General features: G+C 34.4%; 1 protein-coding gene across 2 annotated transcripts in view; it reads right to left on the bottom strand.

The window, feature by feature from the left end:
• Nucleotides 1–21,888, bottom strand: part of LOC106869369 (uncharacterized) — a 185,761-nt gene that overhangs the window by 99,796 nt on the left and 64,077 nt on the right. The window contains exon 2 of one of the 2 annotated variants that reach the window (XM_052967146.2): nt 2,241–2,273. The exons of the other annotated variant lie outside the window; for it this stretch is intronic. Coding sequence (XP_052823106.1) covers nt 2,241–2,273 — 33 coding nt within the window. The remainder of the gene's footprint in view (nt 1–2,240; nt 2,274–21,888) is intronic. 2 annotated transcript variants of the gene reach the window in all.

The raw sequence follows: 21,888 nt of genomic DNA on the forward strand, positions 1-21,888 counted from the left end.
TTTCAGTATTCAATGTTACTAGTAATTTATAGACTTCCGAAGAAAATGAAAACAAAAGCTGACCAATAGCATTTGAACTTATAATGTTTGTTTATAACTATCTCTGTCACCTTTGAAATATTAATGACAGGTAATAGATTAGTAGTTCACATCCATAACACCTTTATCTTGGCCATCTCTTTCCCTTTCCAATGCCCTTCATTATGATTTCCTATTAAGCCATGATCTCTCTCTCCAATATTACATATATAACATTGTCAAATCTGTAATCTATAAGAGTTCCTTTCCTTATCAGCAAGCAAATGTTTTAGCTCTGATTTATTGGCAACCCTCTATAACCCTTTTGTTACCATAATTCTGTTAAAATGCACTGCCTTTGTTTCAAATAATTTAGAAAATAAGACTCTAGTGCAACCCACATTTGGGTACTGTTCTTGTATTTGAGGCACTGATGCTGCAACACACCAACACACACACAAATTCCAAACTATATATATATAAAAAAAGGCCAATTAAGTTAGTAGATCTACTGTATTGGTGAGTCTTTGTCTATTAACTTACGTTATTCCCTCTATTATTCTTCTACAATGGCTTTGAGCTATCAAGCAGTGTATGTCTTCTTCACAAGACCACACAATGCAATTATTTTATTGCTTCTCTCTTGCAGTTTCATTTTCCTCCCAACACAAATCAGTCTGCTCAATCCTTTTCTCCTCAATACTCTACTCATTTGGAATTTTCACTGCTGGTTACTGACCATCAACTGCACCAACCCCATCGACTTGAGGTCATGAGCACAGCCCCACCTCCCTCCAACTAACCAGTAACGAAACTAATGAGAGCTTTGATACTGCCATTAGACATGCTAGAAATAGCAACCCGATCATAGCCACCGTCTTGAAAAAAGGAAGGAAATATCTGATAATGTAATCCAAGACACACTACTCCTTAAAAAAAAAAGGGGTGTGTGTGAGGGGGTAATCATGGATTGAATGCTCTTGGTTATAGGTTTGCTCCATCAGGGCCCACCTAGGAGCAAAACAACTAAATACTGCATTTTTTAATGAGGTATTCTCCTGTCCTTGCTGTTCTAATATAACAATTATGCAAAATTAGGGGTACCTTAGACAAATGTGTTACACGTGAGCTGAGAAACAATTAATTATAGGCAAGATGGTGAAAGAAATGATGTAAACTTGAGACTTAATCCCTAGCAGTAATTAAGTTTCTTCCTCTGTTGCTATAGTTTATATTGTTCCACAGAAATTTTTGTCCATCATCTCTACAGTTTTGATACAGATAACCAGACTAGTTTATTCACTGAAGAGAAAGTATATATTAAATATTGGCTTCAAATTTCGGCACAAGGCCAGCAATTTTGGGGATAGGGTAAGTCAATTACATCAACCCCAGTGCTGATCTGGTACATATTTTATTAACCCCGAAAGGATGAAAAGCAAAGCTAACTTTGGTGAAATTTAATCACAGAATGTAAGGACAAACAAAATACCACTAAGCATTTTACCCAGCTTGTTAATGCTTTTATAAACTCTCCTACATACACTATAGCTGAAGGGAAAAGAAACGAAACCCAAAGGAATGGTCATGAATAGACTTCTGGGTGTCAAAAATCCACTCTATGAATGAAGACTAATACTATGCCAAAAATGACCAAAATATCTATGAAAACAGCAATTTACACTCAATTTACATACAAGTTCTTGCATATAAGGTCAAAAATGCCTGCACGTAAGAACTTGTAAAAACAAAGATGAAAATGAAAGAGGGGAGCATATATTAGAAAAAAAAGTGACATTTCATTAATTGTAACAAGCAAGAGCTTTTTTGTACTATTTCTGATACAGTAGTATTGAAATAAAGGCTCCTGGTTTGGATTAGGTCAGATACTGTGTGCACATATACATGAATAAGATACCTCATGATGATCATAAATCAAATTGATTTAAAAAAAAACAACCTAAACATTTAGAATTAACCATTTAGCTTTCAGAATACTTTGTCAAATGTAATGCTTATGCACTCACATTGTTTTGAATTTATCATGTATTATCTCATAGCTTCAAGATTTTCATGTTGTGATTGTTTATTTTTTGAATGAAATTTTAGGGTAGGTGTGCAAAGCTGGATCTGGCCAGTTTAAAAGTAAAATAAGTAGAATATTTGGGCCTGATATGGCCAATTTAAATGTTAATAAAAAAAGAATAGAGAAATTTAATTACCTCTGGTTTTCAAGGTCATTGACTTTTTTCTTCCTAAAATGAAAATAAAATTGAATATATACATCTTTTTGAAAATTCTCAAGTATTTGTGATGCATGATATTCAATATAACGTCAACTAAATGGGATATTTGCTTTTAAATGGTCAGACTTTTGTAGAGAAATAAGTGACCGAACCACTTGTAGGTACAGGTGAGTAAATTGCCCTGAGTAAATTAATTAATGATATCTATTTTATTGATTTCAGTTGGAAAGACAAAAAGTGGTACCAGAACTGTATCTCCAATGGTATATGGAACTTCTAACAGTTCAAAGGACTTGGATATGTTAAAAGTACATTCACAGCACATCACCATTACAAATGCTATATTTCACATTTTCTGAAGAGCTTTGGAGGCAACAATACATCAATACCAATCATGACTAATCTCAAAGACTGTTTTCTCTACAGGGTTAGAAAATAATTCAGCTAAGAAAATGTTGCTTATTGCCAAAGGCCCTGCATTATCTGAGAGGCTGAAGGCAACATATGCAAAAGCATAAGGAAAAGTAACAAAGCCAAAACAAGAAAAAAAAAAAAAAAAAAAAAGCAAAAAAAAACCAAGGGCACATCTAGCTGTTATGTGGGCTTTTACAACGGAAACCCACAATTTTTGTCTTCACATCATTTCTTTTGTGGATACTATAATAGCCTTTGCTTTTTTGGCTTTTGAGATTAATAGAAAAAAAAAAAAAAAAGAAACTGTCATTTCCACTCAAATGTACTTATCTATTCTGATATTGCAATAGTTTTGCTGTGAAGACAGTACTTTTTCAGCTCTTTGGACTATATGGTCACACAAAACCCAACTTCCCAACTAGCAGCTGTTTAAACTGAACATAAATGGCAATGACTTCACTAACCAAGGCAACACTACAAACCCACAAGTGTTATCATTTACTCCCTGCACTTCTTTACTTCAGAACCAAACAAATTACTAGTGAAATTTTTTTAAATTTATCAAATATTTAACAGTTTTCTGTTTGTTGTGTTCTTAATACATGCAGGAAGAACAGTAGCGGCTAAAAAAGGTCTGCCTCAATACAAAACAACATCACTGGTAATGAAGATAGAGGAAATACATATTTCCAGAAACAATTTTTTTTTTCTTCTTCAATGTCTTTCAACTATGAATTACTGACCAGTAAGTAATGGAATAGTCTTTTTTTTTTTTTTTTTTTGTAGACACAGTGAATAATTAATTGTTAATCAGCTTTCCAGTAGAAGAAAAGAAAAGCTTGAAGTGAACTAAAATACAAACAGAAAGAAAAAAAAAAAACAAGCAATATTTTCCAAGTTTTAAGTTAGTAAATAAACTACCATGTGTGAGAGAGAGGAGAGCAAGAGAGAGAGAGTGAGAGGAGGAGAGTAGAGAGAGAGAGAGCAAGAGAGAGTATTCTTCATCGCTCACTGGTTGGACAGAGCTGAAACTTCTTCTGGGTGGAACAAATTGCTAAGCTACAAGGAATTATAAATTGCTCAGCATTTTTTCTTTATTAATATATGAAAATTTTGAACACAAGTCTGTGATTATGTCAGCAATGCTTGTACTTCAGTTGAAATTGAGGTTTTATATATGTGGTTGAAAATGGTCTTGCTAAGTCAAGACATCAACTAAAATTCACAAGATTACACTTATTCCATATCAAAAAAAACTTTTTGACAGTATTTCATTTAGCATGCATGCATAAATAATATTTCAGATGATATTTATATCATCCATTTATCATTTTAAGCCATTTTTTTACAGGATTGGACAGGCTTATTTTGGCACACTGGCTTGCCACTTGTGGCCCTTAACCCTTTGAGCCCTGAACTCATGAACCTTATTTGACCATATACCTGGCTTCCTGATGCACTTCACTGATAGAGTGGTACTACGGTATAGAGAAAAATAAGCCATTCACTGGTAAATCAGTGTTACGGGCTCAAAAGGTTAATCACCTGATATGCACACCCCAATCTTTGTGGCATGTGTTTTTAAATATTGTAGGTGGAGTCCCACTACATAGCACCACTATAATGTTTCTTCTACAACAGCCTTGTGAATAAATTTGGTATATGAAAATTGAAAGAAACCTATTGTTTGTGTGTGCATGCGTGTGTGTGCTTGCATGTGTATATGTTTGTCTCTACTTATCTTGACATTGCATGATGGTTGAGAAAGAATGCCATTCATTTCCAATATTCTGCAAAATCATGTCTGGCTATGAGGAAATATTGTCTTGCTTAGAAACAGGTATGGGCATCCAGCCATGGACAATCTGCCTCAATAACTTTCATCCAACTCACACAAGCATGTAAAAGTAGACATTAGAACAATGATGATAATGATATGGATTAGCTTCTGTACATTCTTCAAGTGTTATTCCTTGAATTAAACACATGAAAAGGTAGTGTGATATATAGATTCATTATTTTAAAATTCTTTCTTCTTCAATGTACAATTTTTTCAAGGAATTTTTTTTAATGGTTTAATCAAAAGGGGAAGCAACTGCTCTAGACCTTTCTGTAGGGACTACTGACACTAGGGCAGGGAAGAAAGTAAGTATGACTCATGTTATCCTCAGACTGGGGACATGGTCCAAATACAACGGAATAGACTCTGCCAAAAGCACTCTAGGACCAAGGAGAGATTTAACCCTGTAAGCATTTAAACTGGCCAAAGCCAGTTATTCTTCGTGTTTAATGCTCATATCAGCCAGTTCTATCTTCTCACACATACCCTATAATGTCAATCTAAATGTAAACGATCACACCATTAGTATCTCGAAATTACAAGATCAATTCAAAACAATGTGATCAAATAAGCAATACATTTGATTGAGTAATCTGAATGCAGAAGGGTTAAACTGAACAAGAGGTTAGATCTACTACCTTTGAAATATAGAAAAACTATTTCAGCTGTTGCAAAAACTTCAGATTTTGTCAAGAATTTTATTTCTTTTGTTGCCAGATTTCTAATAATGTTAATGGCATATATGTTTCAATAATTGTTTAAATAATCAACAATTTGGAAGGGTTAGTAAATAATTAGTTTCATCATTATTAAATTGCTATTTGAAACATAAAACATTTCTACACGAAATTTTTGAAATCAACAAGTTTTATATCATAATGCCAGAAGCAGTCTCAGATAAGGTGGTATTGATTCATTCTGGTTTGCTGAATTTTCATCATGTGTTTATAGTGAAGCATTATAATCTAAGCTTTATTATTTTTTGATTTATCTGAAATATGCTCACAGACACAAGCATTACACATAACTTTCTGTGGTGATCAAAGAAACTTGAATTTGAGGTGAGAGTACATTCTAAAAATGGAAATAAGGAGTAAAGGAGACAGGGAAAGAGGGAGGGCCCAAAATATTTTATGATCACTAGTGTAATTTGATGAAGTTATTTATGATCTCATGCCAAGTACTTGCTGCTAAACCATATCATCTTACATCTATAACTATTTTTGAAAACTATAATCGGTGCTTACATTAATTTTCGTGAGAGTCATAAAAGTTTTAACTTTGTAGATTATATTCCTAATCATAATATAAAATGTTAAAGTTATGGCGGAAATATCAAATACAGCAAGTCTCAATAGAATTGGCAGAGAGCTAAATAAAATATCATCTGGTATTTTGTTACATCTCCTTTCTGAGTTCACTTCTGTCATGGTCAGCTTTGCCTTTCACCCTTGCAGGGTGAGTAAAATAAAACCAATCAAACACTGAAGGTGATCAATCTAATTAACTGCCTCCCTTTCTCAAACATAGCCCATTGCCAATAATGAAAAAAACTATTAAGTTTCTTATAAAAATACAAAAAAAAAAAAACTCTTTTCATTCAAAACAGTAAATATAATTTTGGGGCAGGGCTTATACTGAAATTTATTTGTACCCAACAGAAAAATACAAGCAAACCTATATTGTTTGTGGCTTTATCCTGGTCAGCTCTAATCCAGCAGTTCCAATGACAAAAGATATTATTTGGCAAATTATCCATTATTATTTTGGGGGGGGGGGGGGGGGGGGAATAAATTGTGGAATATCAGTGGCAGATTTAGCTGCTATTTCTTATTGGTTGAATGCCAAAACTCTGAAGCCAATAAAGACATTTTTATTGACTCTCCACACATGGAATCAGTGTTACACACAAAAATATTCTATAGCTGAACTGAAGAAAAGCAATGAGTAGTAGACACATCTTGCTGCCCAGTTTAACACAATTATCAGCTGATGCAAGAGAATATAGCTATCCTGAAGTAGTTTCCACTCACCTGTCTCAGATGTCCTATTAAAAATTCATGGGCACTATCATATTTCTAAGCCATAAAATAAAAGAAAAAAGTCATCTGTTTATATACACTAACATAAAAAAGATGACAGCTAGACCCAAAATGAAGCATGTGCAAATCATAATTAAATACATATCCACGCAAATACTTTCCATCAAAAGCCTCAATGTAGATATTTCCTTAAGGTTTTAAAAAATGAAAAAAAAAAAAAAAAAAAATTGGGAAAATGAAAAAAAAAAAAAAAGATATTGAGAAAATACAACAGGTTTTCATTCTTTTAAAATACAGTTTTATAGTAAATGCATTCATTTTATGACATGGGTTTTCTGAATTTGGCATTTGCATAATGTTAAAGTACAGGTTTTCTACAAGCAGATGCCCTCTTACTGTTAAACATTCAAATGCAAATAAGGAACCCGTTGTTAAGTATGTGGACTGAAACAAGTTAGTCATTAAGCTGTACACTGAGGGCACAGTACAAATATTACAGCAAGATTTTTAACTGAATTCACAACTATGCAGTTAGTCAAACAATCAACCTTCGACATGGTTGAACAACCAGTCCCAACCAGTTGGGATTCACAATATTGGTTTTACTATTCATCTTTTTGATTGCTGAATACAAAATGTGGCTTGCAAGACCTCTGTTCAGGTGATTTTTTTTTCTTGTGCCACCATCTCACCCTTGCATGTCAATCCATGCTAAGGTTACCCATTTATAGCTGAGTGGACTGGAGCAGTGTGAAATGAAGTGTTTTGCTTAAGAACTCAATGCACAGCCAGTCTGGGGAAGTGAAACCACAATCTCGTGATCATGAATGCAACACTAACCACTAGGCCACACACCCATGCAGTCAGTCATACCTTAATCTATTACTACTACTATGACATACATTTTATCTCTAAACTTGCTACCTACCAATATTATTTCATATGACTGAAGAACAGATGGTAGAGGGATGAACTATTACTATCTTTATCATAATTGTTTTAAAGTCTACTTTTCCAAGCTTGCACAGGTCAGATGAAATTTGTTGTGATGCAACTCTTCTATGGCTTGATCTTATCGCCAACATTCACCTGTTTAGAAGCAAGGTAATACTTCTAGTCCTTCAAACAATAAACAGCACAATGGACATATTTTCACAGAAGTCTGCAAATGAAAAGTATTGCTTGTATGGTAGTGATATTTGTGTAATATCAAGACAAGGATACAAAGACACACAAAACAAGATCCTTTGACTTTCCATATTCCAAATCCACTCACAAGGCTTTACATTTTTAAGCTAAAGCTTTCTAAACGAATAACTAATGCATTAACATTCACCTACCCATGTATGTCTTCAGTCTAATTTAACTAATATACAAGGTTACTGATTTGATTCAATGCATACCACTTCTATACACTAATCAAATCTTGGATAGCCATCATTGCTACTCAGAGTTCAAACCCAGCTCCCAGCTAAGGTAAAGTGAATCTTTCAGCCAGAAACTGAAATGGTTTATAAAGTATTAAACACTCACTGGTGATGGAATGGATCTCATCAAAATCTATGCTTTTAGTCTATCTATTGGTCTGAAACATCATTAGAAATTATTATCATCCCAATCATCATCATATGAGAATGAACACTAACTCACAAAAGATAATAAGCCATGATATATACAGAGCAGACAATACCATATTATGAATTTGGCATTAATCAAAGATAAAGGAAAGAAAGAAAACCAACTACTAGTTCCACCCCACATCCTCTCTACTTATTGTCAGTTGCCATTAACAACCAACCCAGGAAAGTTATTGTTTAGGGATAGCAAAATGCTTTTTGCAAGAGAAAACAGAGGGAGTGGGGGATAACGATGCTTGAAGTAATGAAGAAAATGATGAGCATATGTGAGAGAGAGAGAGAGGGAGAGTGGGTGTATATGTGTGTGTGTGTGTGAGAGAGAGAGCATGCATGCGTGTGAGTGTGCGTGTGTGAGTGTGCATGTGTGAGTGTGCATGTATATGCATGAGAGAGAGAGAGAGAGATATGTGTGTGTGTGTGTGTATGCAATTCAAGAGAGGAGATGTGTAAGAGTGCAAATATTTATGTTGCAAGTAATGTGTACATATGAGTACAGATGTATGCGTGTATAAAAGTGTGGATGCTTAGAGTGTGAATATGTACATGTGTGGAAAAGAGTAGTTTTGTGTGTGTGTGTGTGTGTGTGGTGGGGAGGGGGGCAATAAACTCATGAGGCAAGATTAAAAAAAAAATAAAGTGTGGGTTATTGCTGAGTGGAGAAAACCAAGGGAAGAGGAGAATGAGAGATAGAGAGAGAGACTTTTCTTGTAACCTCAAGGAAACATGATGCAGCTGCTGCATGTGGATATGTGTGGATGGGTGGGAGGGGGTGACAAAGGACAGAGGAGAGAAACAAGAGGGAGAAGGGGCAGAGGGGGGGGGGAGAAAGAGAAAAGATTTTAGGTTTATCTTAAGCAATGCATTTGGATTATGTCAGTAAAATAAACTACATAGGTGATTACATGTTTGCAATTCTTTGTGTATGTGCATGTGTACATCATGTGTGCAAGCGCGCTTGCTCATGTATGCATTTGAAAGAGTAAAAAGAAAATGTTTTATGAAAAGGCTAACTTTTTCTCTTTTTGCATGAGCATATGTGCATTATTTTTATTTGGATGTCCTTGTATGAATGCATTTTAAAATTCTAATGCAATGTACTTGTATATCATTACAGGTAATATGTCATACACGAAAGAAGGTTTTTGTGAATCAAAACAAATTAAGGTTGACTGTAAAACCAAACTTTAAAAAGTTTGAATAAATATATCCACACAAATGAGTTTGTAACTTAAGTTTCTTCATTCATTCATTCATTGTTACATTAAAAACAAAACAAGGTAGTATTATACCAGTCTGCCTAGTTCTGGGCTAATCAATACCTTGTGAGTGAATGTGGTAGATGGAAACTGTGTGGAAGCCCATTATATAAATGTGTGCGTGTGTATACATGTTCATCTTTGCTTTTGTCCCCAACCAATGCTTGACAACTGGTGTCAGTTGTCTAATTCCCCATAACTTAACGGTTCAGCAAATGACATGAATAGAATAAGTACCAGACTTTAAAAAAAAACAGAAAAAAGCCCCAAGGTTGATTTGTTTGACTGAATCCTGGATCTTTGATAACAAATTGGTTCAGAGCTGACTGGATGCAAGTGGGGGGGGGGACACACACACACAAACATTAAAAACAAAATATTGCTGCATTAGAATAATAATTACCTTTCATATTGGAATATGCATGTATTTGTGCCAGCTCAGTTTTCCCTTTTGTATACAACTGATTTATCTAATACTCAGCTCATTTGTTATGTCATCCATGCATTATATACAAAGTGGAGCATGCATACTTCATTTCATTCTAGATTTTGCATATTTTTCATATTAGTGCTCATGTTTTGCTATTATGCAATTATATTTGGTATGCAGCAACATACAATCTGCCCATCACTTAACCATTTAATATTTAAACCAGCCATATCCAGCCAAATTACTCTAGTTGTTTTATGTACAAACCATCCAGATCTGGCCTCTTACACCAACTCAACAATGTCATTCTAAAAATAAACAGTCATATTTTCAAACTCTCAAAGTTATGAAAGAATGCATGACTAATTCAAAATAATGTGAATAAATAAGCATTATTTATATTTGAGAGAGTAATCTGAATGCTAAAGGGTTAAAGAGAAAGTTTCTTTACTGCTAAAAGCTCTCTGAACTTTTGCCATTGAATGCTTATTTGCACCACTAGGCTTTTCAAACAACACCTCCATAACTCATTAGGTTACTTAGGTGACAGAGGCAATAAACAACATACAGAGAGACATCTGACCATTTGAAGAAACTCATTTTATGGGTGCTTTCACTGCTAACTACCCCTGTGCATCTATTACGTAAGAAGTCCTTTTTCTGTCAGCCTAAGTGAAATTTCACTCCCACTGCTAGTGTATTTACAGTTTACATTAGACATGCAGCAAAGAATTCACACCAACATGGTCACCTCTCCGATGGTAGTAGACTCTTATCTCCTTTCCTGTTAACACTAGTCTTTGTGAAGTTTACTTTTAAACTTCTTGAATCTGAGCACTGCTTCCCATGTTTGAAAATTTCTTCTGAGTCTTTGATATGGTTATGAGAACTAAATCAGCATACAGAAGTTTGCAACATCAATAATGAATGGTAAGAAATTTCACTGTGCAGTCAAATATCTGTTGTTTCTAGTGAAATAACAGATATTTGACTTATTTTTCAATGGCTGTGAGGCTTAAAAAGGGTGCTGGACTACTGGCCTCAAGCTCATTTAACAGATTAAAATTAAAAATCCACCCCTACTTCAAGACTGAAGTGTCTAATGGCAGGAAGAACATTCAGTTGCAAAGAACAAAATATTTTGGAATAATGAATCTAAACAAAAAAATTTCCCTAAATATCAAAAATATACTTTCACCCATTACTCATATGATCCATCCACTATTCTTGGGAATCCTAGGGCACCTCCTCTCCAAAACAATGTCATTAGACTTTCAGGTTGAATTCCCAACATAACCAATCAAGTCTATGGATATTATCCAACCATCTTGTTCTTAGTTTACCACTAAGTCTCCTACCAGTTGGCTTGGCTTGAAGAATCTGTCATGCAATAGTCTGATTACATGTCCACAGCACTGGAGCTGTGACCTCTCAATATGGAGAAGTAGCAGCTTGATCCGGAGAGATTGTTTGATCTAGGATGAGTAACATCTATTTTTCCTGAAACAAAGCATGCCTCGCTTAACCCTTTTAGCATTCAGATTACTGTCAAATGTAATAATTCTTTATTCACATTATTTCAAACCAATCACTGCATCATCTCGTAATTTCAAGATTTCATTCATGGGATTGTATATTTTTTGAATGACATTGTAAGGTAGGTGTGAGTAGTCAGATCTAGCCAGTGTGGACATAAAACAGGTAGAATATTTGTGCTGGATATCACTGGTTTAAATACAAAAGGGTTAAAGAGTCGACACCAAATGCTTGAGGATAACTGAGTTGGAACATATCAGTTATACTCACTCTAGGAAGTAGACCATCAGACGTTTTCTACTTCTAGTTTTCTATTAGCAGATCAATCTCTATGCCAGCTGTGAGGATCTCATCTCTTTTTTCAGACACTATGTATGAAAGACAACATATCCAATGTATCGTCCTTGCTTAAGATGGTGTGATTTGAGTGACATTCAAGCACTTGGTGGTAACTCTTTAACCCTTTAACATTTAAACCAGTAATATCCAGCCCAAATATACCTGTTTTACATCCAAACTGGCTAGATCTGACTTCTCACACCTACTTTACAATGTCATTCAAAAATATCACTCACATTTCTAAAGGGTTAAGTGATTCCATTAACACATCCATATTGGTTCACATGGTACAATGGTTCTCAACAGGTACTGAGTTCCTTTTACAAAATGGCATTTTACATATGTTCCCACTTCATGTTTTTTTTTGCATTGCATAAAAAATAAAGCAGATTATTTGACTACCTTAATTAAACAGAAGTTACTCTTTTTTATGCAGTGGTTTATTATCCCATTGTTCTTTCTTGTGCCTCCTTTTAGATAGTTCCATAGACTAGTACACACTGTTATCTTGCTATGGAAATTTCTGAAGGTGATGACATATATATATATATATATATATATATATATATAATGACCTTGGCACAGAAGCCACATTTCGGATCTATTTTAAAACGGGGGCGCCAGTTTTCATTTATGTTTTACGTAGTGTTTTTGGTACGGAAAGACTTTCAAACTTCGTATACTTATCTATTTTGTGTTATAGAACAGAAAAATATTTTTGTATTCGAATTTATTTCATGTAAAAAATTGTCTTATTTCGATAATTTCTACTAATCACTGACGTCTATTCAGTTGAAAACAGTTAGCGCTGTAACGGTGTATATCGTATTAATCCCCTAACCCTAACTAGACTGTTAGCCGTAACCGTAACCCTAACTCTAGAATCCGAACTCTAAAATTGTTACACACATAGATACACACAGCGTAATTTATTATATAAACAATATATGCGTATAAATTACGATTAAACCAGATGAAATATGTCACAGGGAATAACATTTTTATGACCGCCCAGCAGTAACTCTATTGAGCTGAATAGACGTCAGTGATTAGTTGAAATTACAGAAATACAACAACTTTAACATGGAATAACTTGCGAATTCCTTTTTTTTTTGTTAAGAAGACTAAGAGTAAAAGATGTTTTATATGACACATTCTACCAGTGTCCCAAGTTTCAAAGTGTTTCGTTAAGAAAATACTGGCGCCCCCGTTTTAAAATAGATCCCACATTTCTGCTCACTGATAACACAAAATATTCTTATATTCTAATGTTGACAATAATTTAAAAAATTTCTTTTTTTTACATTTTTTGAAAATGTGTTTAAAACATATTATACGTCATCATAGTCTTAATATTTTATTCCTTAAAAAAAATCATTACCACCTTATAGGGTACTATAACTCAGGTTAATTACTGACTTAGCATTAATAAATATAATAGTGGCAATTATGTTACCCCCCCCCCCAAATCAGTTCCAATCCAGTAAAACTATAACAATAAAAGACGCCCCTGTAATCTTTTTCCAGACAATATCTACGGCTATATTATCCAATCAGTCTTTATATTTTTACAGGAATGTTTTTTCTTTTTTTTTTTTGTTCGTTTGTTTTTAAAATTTGGTTGGTATTTCTAGCAGGTTAATAAGAACTACGTTAAGCCTTTCTTGTTGATTTATTCTGCTGTCCGGCAAATTGATTAGGGTAAACAGCCACTCGCGTTTATCTTCTATAGCCCCCACACCAATTTACAGCAACTAACTACGTGTCGTTGATAAAGACAGTAAGCCGCTATGCGGCCATTTGACTTGCTAAAAATAGTAATCAAATCTCCTTCAATTTACACGCTACACACAATTTCAAATAAAGAATAAATCGAATCATCACAGTGTTTGATCATAGGCGTGCTGCTTGATCAGGACTAACCAGGGGCTAAACAACGAGTTGACCAACTTGCAGTCAGTTTTGAAGCTAAGATAACAACAGCTTGTGCACAAGGTAATAACTGCAATAATGACTTAAGTTCTGTTCATTAAATATATATAAATACACCCCACCACCACCACCATCACCACTCCGCTCCTAATCAACTTCTGGGATGGTTTCATTCAGTTTTTTCATCACAACTAGATTTAATTGGTTCTTCCCTCAGTTCTGCTAATCTAGAATACCTTTTGGAGACACTTTATTTTGGACTTCTATTACAAGAGAAAGAAAGAAAAGAAAAAAATAATAAACAACAAAGGGAATAAACAAGAAAGAAAAAAAAGGTAGGATAAGTAGTTCTAATAGTAATAAATTATTATATAATGTAATTTCATCTTTAAAATGCTCTTTCAGAAAGTATATAGCGGTTTGAAGGAGAGTCTTTGCTCCTATTTCTAGCAAGTCGCACGACCACATAGTGGCGCCCACGTTCGCTGTTAAGGGCCGGATGTGGAGAGTTGGATGGTTGTAAAGTCAAAAAGACAAAAGCGAATGATTTAAATAAGAAAGTTAGAGAAACAAGTGTTAGTGTAGACTTACGGGGTTTGGGAAGTTGTCAAGAACGAGAAAGAATTGAAAGAGAAAAAAGAGAGGAGGAGAGAAAGAGAATAAGAAGAAAAAATCAAAACAAAGGCCAGAGAGCAGTTCCAATGATTACAACGTGAGAAAGACTAAAACAGCTTCTGTTATAGGGACGAGGAGGAGATGGAATAGGAGGTAGTGGTGGTGGTGACTTTCTGCTTGTGTTGGGAGACAGAGGCATGTAAAACGAGAAACGGATATAATATGAAGTGTTTTCCTTGCTGTGTGACCGAAGAAAGTTGAGTAAAGGTCACGAACAGTGGTGGAAGACGATAATAGGTGGATATGGAAACAAGGAAGGGTGCGTGCAATCCTAAGGTTTAGGGGTGTTTGAGACAAAACAAAACAAGATAAGACAGTTCTTAACCCCCCACCACTCATGTCAGCCTTGCTTTAAGTAGATCTATGATCAAAAGAGTTTCAACCATCAACAGTCTTAGGCAGTGTATCTCGGACTGCTACTATTATTATCCAGTGTCCTTAATTTTTAAGCTAGCTGAATGAGATGAGGGTAAATCTGGCTGTTATTTCTGGCAGGTCAAGACTTCCTTATTGGATACGAGAGCAATGCTTATAAGAATACAAAAAAAAAAAAAAATACTAAAAACTTCACGGAAATACTATTGTCTGTTTCACCAGTCAAATAGAATATTCTTGCTGAAGGAGCTGATAAATCACTTAAAGGAAAAAAAAAAAAAAAAAAAAAACGGTCTAATAGTTGGACTATATATAATACGTGGCTAAAACTTCACACAACACATAGACAAGCTTCACTGCTTTAGAATCAACACAGGAAGAGGTGTGTGTATGTGTGTGTGTGTGATAGAACAATATTTCTTCTAGAATTTTGTATTTCTGGTTCAAAACTCACTGGGGTCAACTTTGCCTTTGATCCTTCCAGGGTTGATAAAATATGGTTATCTGTCAAGTACAAAAATATTTAATTGACTAAACCCCATCCACCGAAATAGCTGACCTTTTGCCTATATTAGAAATATATACATATACACACGTGTACACACACGAGCATTCATATATGTCTGAACAAAATAGATACATGATAAGGATCTCTCCTGAAGCAATTTATTTATGTGTTGTGTGTGTGTGTGTGTGCATATATATATATATATATATATATATATATATATATATATATATATATGCACACACACACACAACACAAATAAATATATATATATATATATATATATATATAATATAAAGAGACCAATGGCAAACGTAGAATTATATTTTATGTATAAAGACTTTATACATAAAATATAATTCTACCTTTGCCATTGGTCTCTTTATCTTATTCTTTCGTTTTTTATATATACACACGCTAATACACGACCCATGTTATATTCCCCACTCATGTTGGAACCACGTCAGGCACAAAACTAGTCGGTATACACCACTTATTCGGTATTACCTGTATGTTTAGGGTTTGGTTGATTCCAATACCCTTCATAACCTTTATATATATATATATATATATATATATATATATATATATATATCTTCCAGTGACTAAATAAAATTATTATATTCATAATATTATTTATCACTCACAAGTGGAGAAAAATTTGTGATAGTTAAAAAGGGGTAAAAATGTGTTATTCCTCACTGGATTTGAACTCAGGTCAAGCAAGTATCAAACTGAATAACATAGAATCCAGTACAAGATCTCGTAATCTACTATGAATGATACCCTATTATTTTGGATAATGTTCTGTTCCCTACTGCTGTCATTTCTTCTTTCACATGGACATTAGGTTTGTAGAACATTGCAGATCATAGATCTGTATCATAGTCAGGGCTGACCAAGGACTAAACAACACCAGCAAAACCCCAAGCAGGCAAGCTCTCCACCATATATACCCACAACACCACTAGTACTACCACCTACTGGTGATGGACGTTGACAGACATTCTTCGTTTGGATTAGATGTCCATAATTTTCCATGATGTATATACAATTACCAATCCTTGGCACCAACTGAGACCTCTATTACTGACTTGGTTCACTGGGGAATTGACCTTAAAGTGGTTGCTACACAACAATCATCTCCCTAACTATTATCTGGCCATTGTCACACAATGTCCAGGCACAACTCCTTCACACTTTTAAATGAGGTGAATATACAGATTCTGTTACAGCAGTGCATTTTCCTCAAAGACAAGCACATTTGGCAACATCAAAACAAAGACAGGGTGTGTTGGATACAAAATGTTAGAACCTCTACCCACTCAACACTACTCACAAAATTAGTAAAAAAAAAATCACTAAAACACACACACACTTTATGTGTGTGTGTATATATATATAAATAAAGAAAATATATATAAAATATTACTGCAATGATTATCCTTGTGAACATGTATCCTGTTTTGTTTTTACATATACATGTCTGCACGCATGTGTATATATCCTGTTTTGTTTTCACATATACATATCTGCATGCACCTCTATATATCTTCATTTGTGTAAACCTCTCTAAATATAATGCATTATACATAAATATATGTTATATATAATACATAATATGTATATATGCATATATATTGGGTCATCCCATAAATAATGCGTCATTTTTATATTACTTTTATTTTTCAAAATTAAGATAAACAATGTTCCTTTTTAATCTAAAATATACTCTCCTTCATGTTCTACAATGCTCTTCCATCTACCTAGTAGACTTGCAAGGCCCTCTTCCAAAATTCACAGGTCTGTGATGAAAAATACTCCTCCAGTACTGTTCTGACCTCGTCTACAGAATTCATATTTTTTCCATCCAAATGATTTTGAAGACTGCAGAATAAATGATAATCAGAAGGCAAATACGGTGGGTGGGGCATCATTTCCCGTTCAAACTGCTCCAGCTTTTGAAATGTCATCCTTGCTGCATGACGGAAGAACACTTTTCGTCTTGAAACCAAAGAAGGTCGTTTTTCTTCTATTGCTGACTTAAGCCGTTGAAGTTGCTTGCAGCAGATCTTTATCGTTTGATCTGGACTTAAAAATTCAAAGTCAACTAAGCCTTTCATATCTCAAACAGATAACAACACCTTAAGTGGGTAAAGACCTTCTTTAGCCTGAGGTGCCAGTGTTTCTCCTTTTCCTACCCACTACCTTTGGTGCTTAACATTTTTATAGAGAACCCATTTCTCATCACCAGTCACTATTCGGTCCAAACAAGGTTCATTTGTGAGACATGACAGCAAAGAAGAGCTTCACTCTCTGTGCGTGATTAGACTCAGAAAGCTTGTGAAGAACTCAGTGACCCAATTTACTGACTTTTCCAATGGCATGCAGGTGTTGATAAATGGTTGATTGACCAAATCCAAGCTTCTCTGCTAGTTATCTAACAGTTACAATGAAATTCTGTTCCACCAGGGTTTGCAGGACATCCTTGTTGAGCTCTACAGATCTTCCAGGACGAGGCATGTCTTCTAGGCTGCAGTTTCCAGCTCGGAATTTCTGGAAACACCGCTGACACTGGCTTATGCTTATTGTCCGATCCCCACATACTGCATTAATATTCCTTGCACTTTCCATTGTGTTGTTGCCTTTATTGAACTCATAAAACAAAGTATGTTGAATATGCTCCTTTGTCACTTCCATTATAGCTTTGAAAAAATAACTTAACATTGAACTGCATTCTTCAAAACTTACAATAAGAATAAGGACAAGGTAAAATTACTACCAGCATTTATAGCAAGCTGATGCAGGTAGTTTATCCTTTCCCCCTTCGACTTTTAATTGATGCAATTGAAAAAGCCACATTATTTATGAGATGACCCAATAGATACCCTTTAGCAAGAAACTTGTTCTACTTTGGTTCCTTTTCTCATACTTTAAGCTCACATCTCTTAGCATAAAGCTTCTTTTGGGGGTTTGCTGCATGGCAATCCCACTAGTGCTGACCTCACGAAAGATAGAAAAACAAAAAGCACCGCATTCATATATAAAAGTGGGTACCTTAGGAAAGGCATCCAGCCACAGTATAATACAAACATACATGTACACACACACACACATATATATAAGAGAGAGAGGGGGTGCTGGTGAAAGTAGGAGGAGGAGATACAATTAATAGAGAACAAGGTAGTAATTTAAAAATGAAAGTAGGAAACAATGTGATAGAAATTTGTTAACCAAAAGAAATAAGTTAACGTTTTTTAGTTTGTCTTCGTAAACTATATCACAAAAATAACTGAACATCTTAAGTAATGAAAATCGAAATGTGTGTAATAAGATCTCGGGAGGCTGAAAAACCAGAGGATCTAAGATTAGTGCCGACGAGTATACACGTGTTGTGGTCTGGCCTGTCGGGTGAGATGAGGTCAATACAAAAAAAGTTATATGTGAAGTTTTGTAACTATATATACATATTCATACATATATGTTTGTGATTCTCTCTCTCTCTCTCTCCCTCTCACCATATACATATACATATATATATATATATATATATATATATATATATATATATATGTATGTATATATACACACACACACATGCACATAAATCCATACACATACACACATATGTATACACGCATACGAACATATACACATATCATACACAACCATGTCAACGAAGTGTAGAAATTGACAAGTTATATGCATATTTATTTCCTTTCGCTTTTCACTCTATGTACAGTACCACTCATAACTCACTCAGATTGAAATAATAATAATGCTTTATGGAAGGAACCTCAATATTTCAGATTCACATGAGGAGGAAACAAGATTTTGCGACGTTCATGCACAAATAATTACGTAAGAAAAAAAATTAGACACGCATGCTTATTTGGATTATTAGAGCGAGACACACACACACACACACACACACACTCTGCCACCCCTTTCTTACTCTATACACACACAAACGAAAATATTAAAATTCTAATATAAACAAGATCAAATATATTATTCACAAAATGTTTACAAATGTGGAAAGATACATGCATATTACACAAATTCACATTATAGTTCTTTAATCCATTTTAGCCAGCGCAAAGCAACGCCTTTGCGCGCGCACACGTTTTTATAAATAAATATATGTATATATATACATACACACACAAAATTTCATATACATATGAATTGTGCATATATAAGATTTAAAAAAAAACCATGTGTATACAAACAAAATATCTTACATATTAAACGTTACATAGAGGTACTTTTTCATGTTTCGCTTTATACACAGTTATATATCAAATTACATTTTTGTTGTAACAATTACTGCTCTATTCTTTAGAGTGTGCTTCTTTTCTGATACATGTTTTATTGACTATGTGCGTGTGTGTGTGTGTGTATATATATATATATATATATATATATATATATATATATATATACACACACACACATATATATATATACGCGCGCGCACACAAATTGTTACATATTACATTTTATTTATATGAATATATATATAACTATATCTTGCTTGTATGAATGTATATTATTTTTTATTACTTGATGTGCATTTAGTTACATATAATTACAATTTCTAATGTTTATATATATATATATATATATATATGACGGCTGTGAAAAATTAAAATGAAAGGGGAAGACAAGCGGTTGAAGTCTTTCTTGCTCTCTTTCTCTCAAGTAGGGCCCCCCCCCCCTCGCCCCATGGATGACAGTAGTAGTAGTAGCAATAGTAGTAGTAAGCTTTATAGTTTTTTTTTAATACTTATACTTACCCAGTAAGTGTTGAATCCCTATTAGAAATAGGAGTCAGCGAAGAGGAAGAACTGGATAGAAGAAGCTGCTTTTGCTCAGCTGGGCTGGCCAGTGGCAGCAGTGAACTTATCTTACAACCGTCAAACATCTCTCATTGTTATCCGTATCATGCTAGAAGACTTGTGAGAAAGTGTTAGATTTTTCTCTGCCGACTATCAAATTCTTATCTGTATGTGTGTGTGTGTGTGTGCGTGTATGTATGTATATATATATATATATATATATATATATATATTACTCCTTGTTAATTTTTTAAAAAATTTTACACCTGAATTTTTTTTTTTTTTTTTTTTTGTGGCCGGAGCGACTCAGGAAGGAAAACCAATAGCAATATATATATATATATATATATATATATATATATATTCCAAGCTTATTCAGGATAAACGAAATTAGGATTTTTTTCTTCTTTTTTGACAATTGATCACCGAGATATTTTCATCATCGTCGTTTGTTTGCAATCAAAGAACGAGAGAATACATTCGCACTTATATATATATATATCTCCAGCTTAATTGGTAAAGACAAAAGAATTAGAAATAGAACAGAAAATAAAAGCTAACGAAAGGAAAAATTGGAAAATTATTACAGAAACGTCGTCCATATGTACGTTGTGTTCTCTATTTTCTTCCTTCACCCATGGCCACCGAAACTACTAAAGAATTAACAATTTATAATGAAACTTATTTAACAAATGTATTTTGAAAAATACTGGCCGTTTGTGATCACATCCTTCGTAGCTTTGAGATCGTAAATCCAACATTATCTGGAGCTAAGGGAGAGAGAGAGAGAGAGACATACACACAAGGGGACAGAGAGATTGACAAGATCTATTGTATGTATGTAGGCAGTGGAAAAAGACACTGTCCAACAGGAGCAAGAACAAATAATAAATAGGTGGTATGGTCTGGTCTGGTCTGATGTGGAAGACTGCTGTGGCCTGGACCTGCCTGTTTCTTCTCCCCCTTTTCGAGGAGACGGTAGGGGCAGGAACAACAATGCCCACAAGAAGAAACGATACTCAAATGTAAAGAGTACACAGCTAGAAGTAGAAGTAGCAGCAGCAGCAGCGGCATCACGACTAAATAGATAGTGGTGGTGGTGATGATGATGATGATGACAACGGTGACTCCTTCCTTAGGGGTGGTAGAAGTGAACAAGACAAATTAAAAAAAGAAAAAAAAAGGGTTACGACTAGACTGCTCACCAAACAGGAACAGACATCACTCAAGGAGCCAGGAGTGTTCCTTACACAGCAAGTCATTACTCTATTATAAACACTAAGGGACTCAGAAGGGGTAATGTCCCCTCTCTCTTTTCTCGTCTCAGTCGCTCGCTCCTTCCCTCGATTCCGTGTATTCTCTTTCATGCTTTTCTTTCATTGGAGAGCTCTAATTTTGCAACTAGAATGAATGTCAGATAAACTAGCTTTTGTGTGTGTGTGTGTGTATATATATATATATATTTATATATGATCCTTGTATTTTCGATGCCGGTTAGATATAATATTGCATGCCTGCAAAACAGGCATTCACCGTGTGTATGTGATTATACATACATTTTGAACACATACGCCACCAACGTGCTTTGGTGAAGGATTTTTTTCCCCTTAGGCAATTACCTCATATAAAACATTAAATTCTAGACCCTGTTTTTTTTTACATGCATCGTTTACACATACACAATTCACCGTATATTTACATAATCCCATTATTATATAACAATATACATGGGCATAAATATAAATGCACTATATATATATAAAATCAACATCATCATCATTATTATACTGTGATCGCGT

The sequence above is a fragment of the Octopus bimaculoides genome, chromosome 4 (genome assembly GCF_046866305.1).
Source record: "Octopus bimaculoides isolate indiv1 chromosome 4, ASM4686630v1, whole genome shotgun sequence".
Taxonomy (NCBI): domain Eukaryota; kingdom Metazoa; phylum Mollusca; class Cephalopoda; order Octopoda; family Octopodidae; genus Octopus; species Octopus bimaculoides.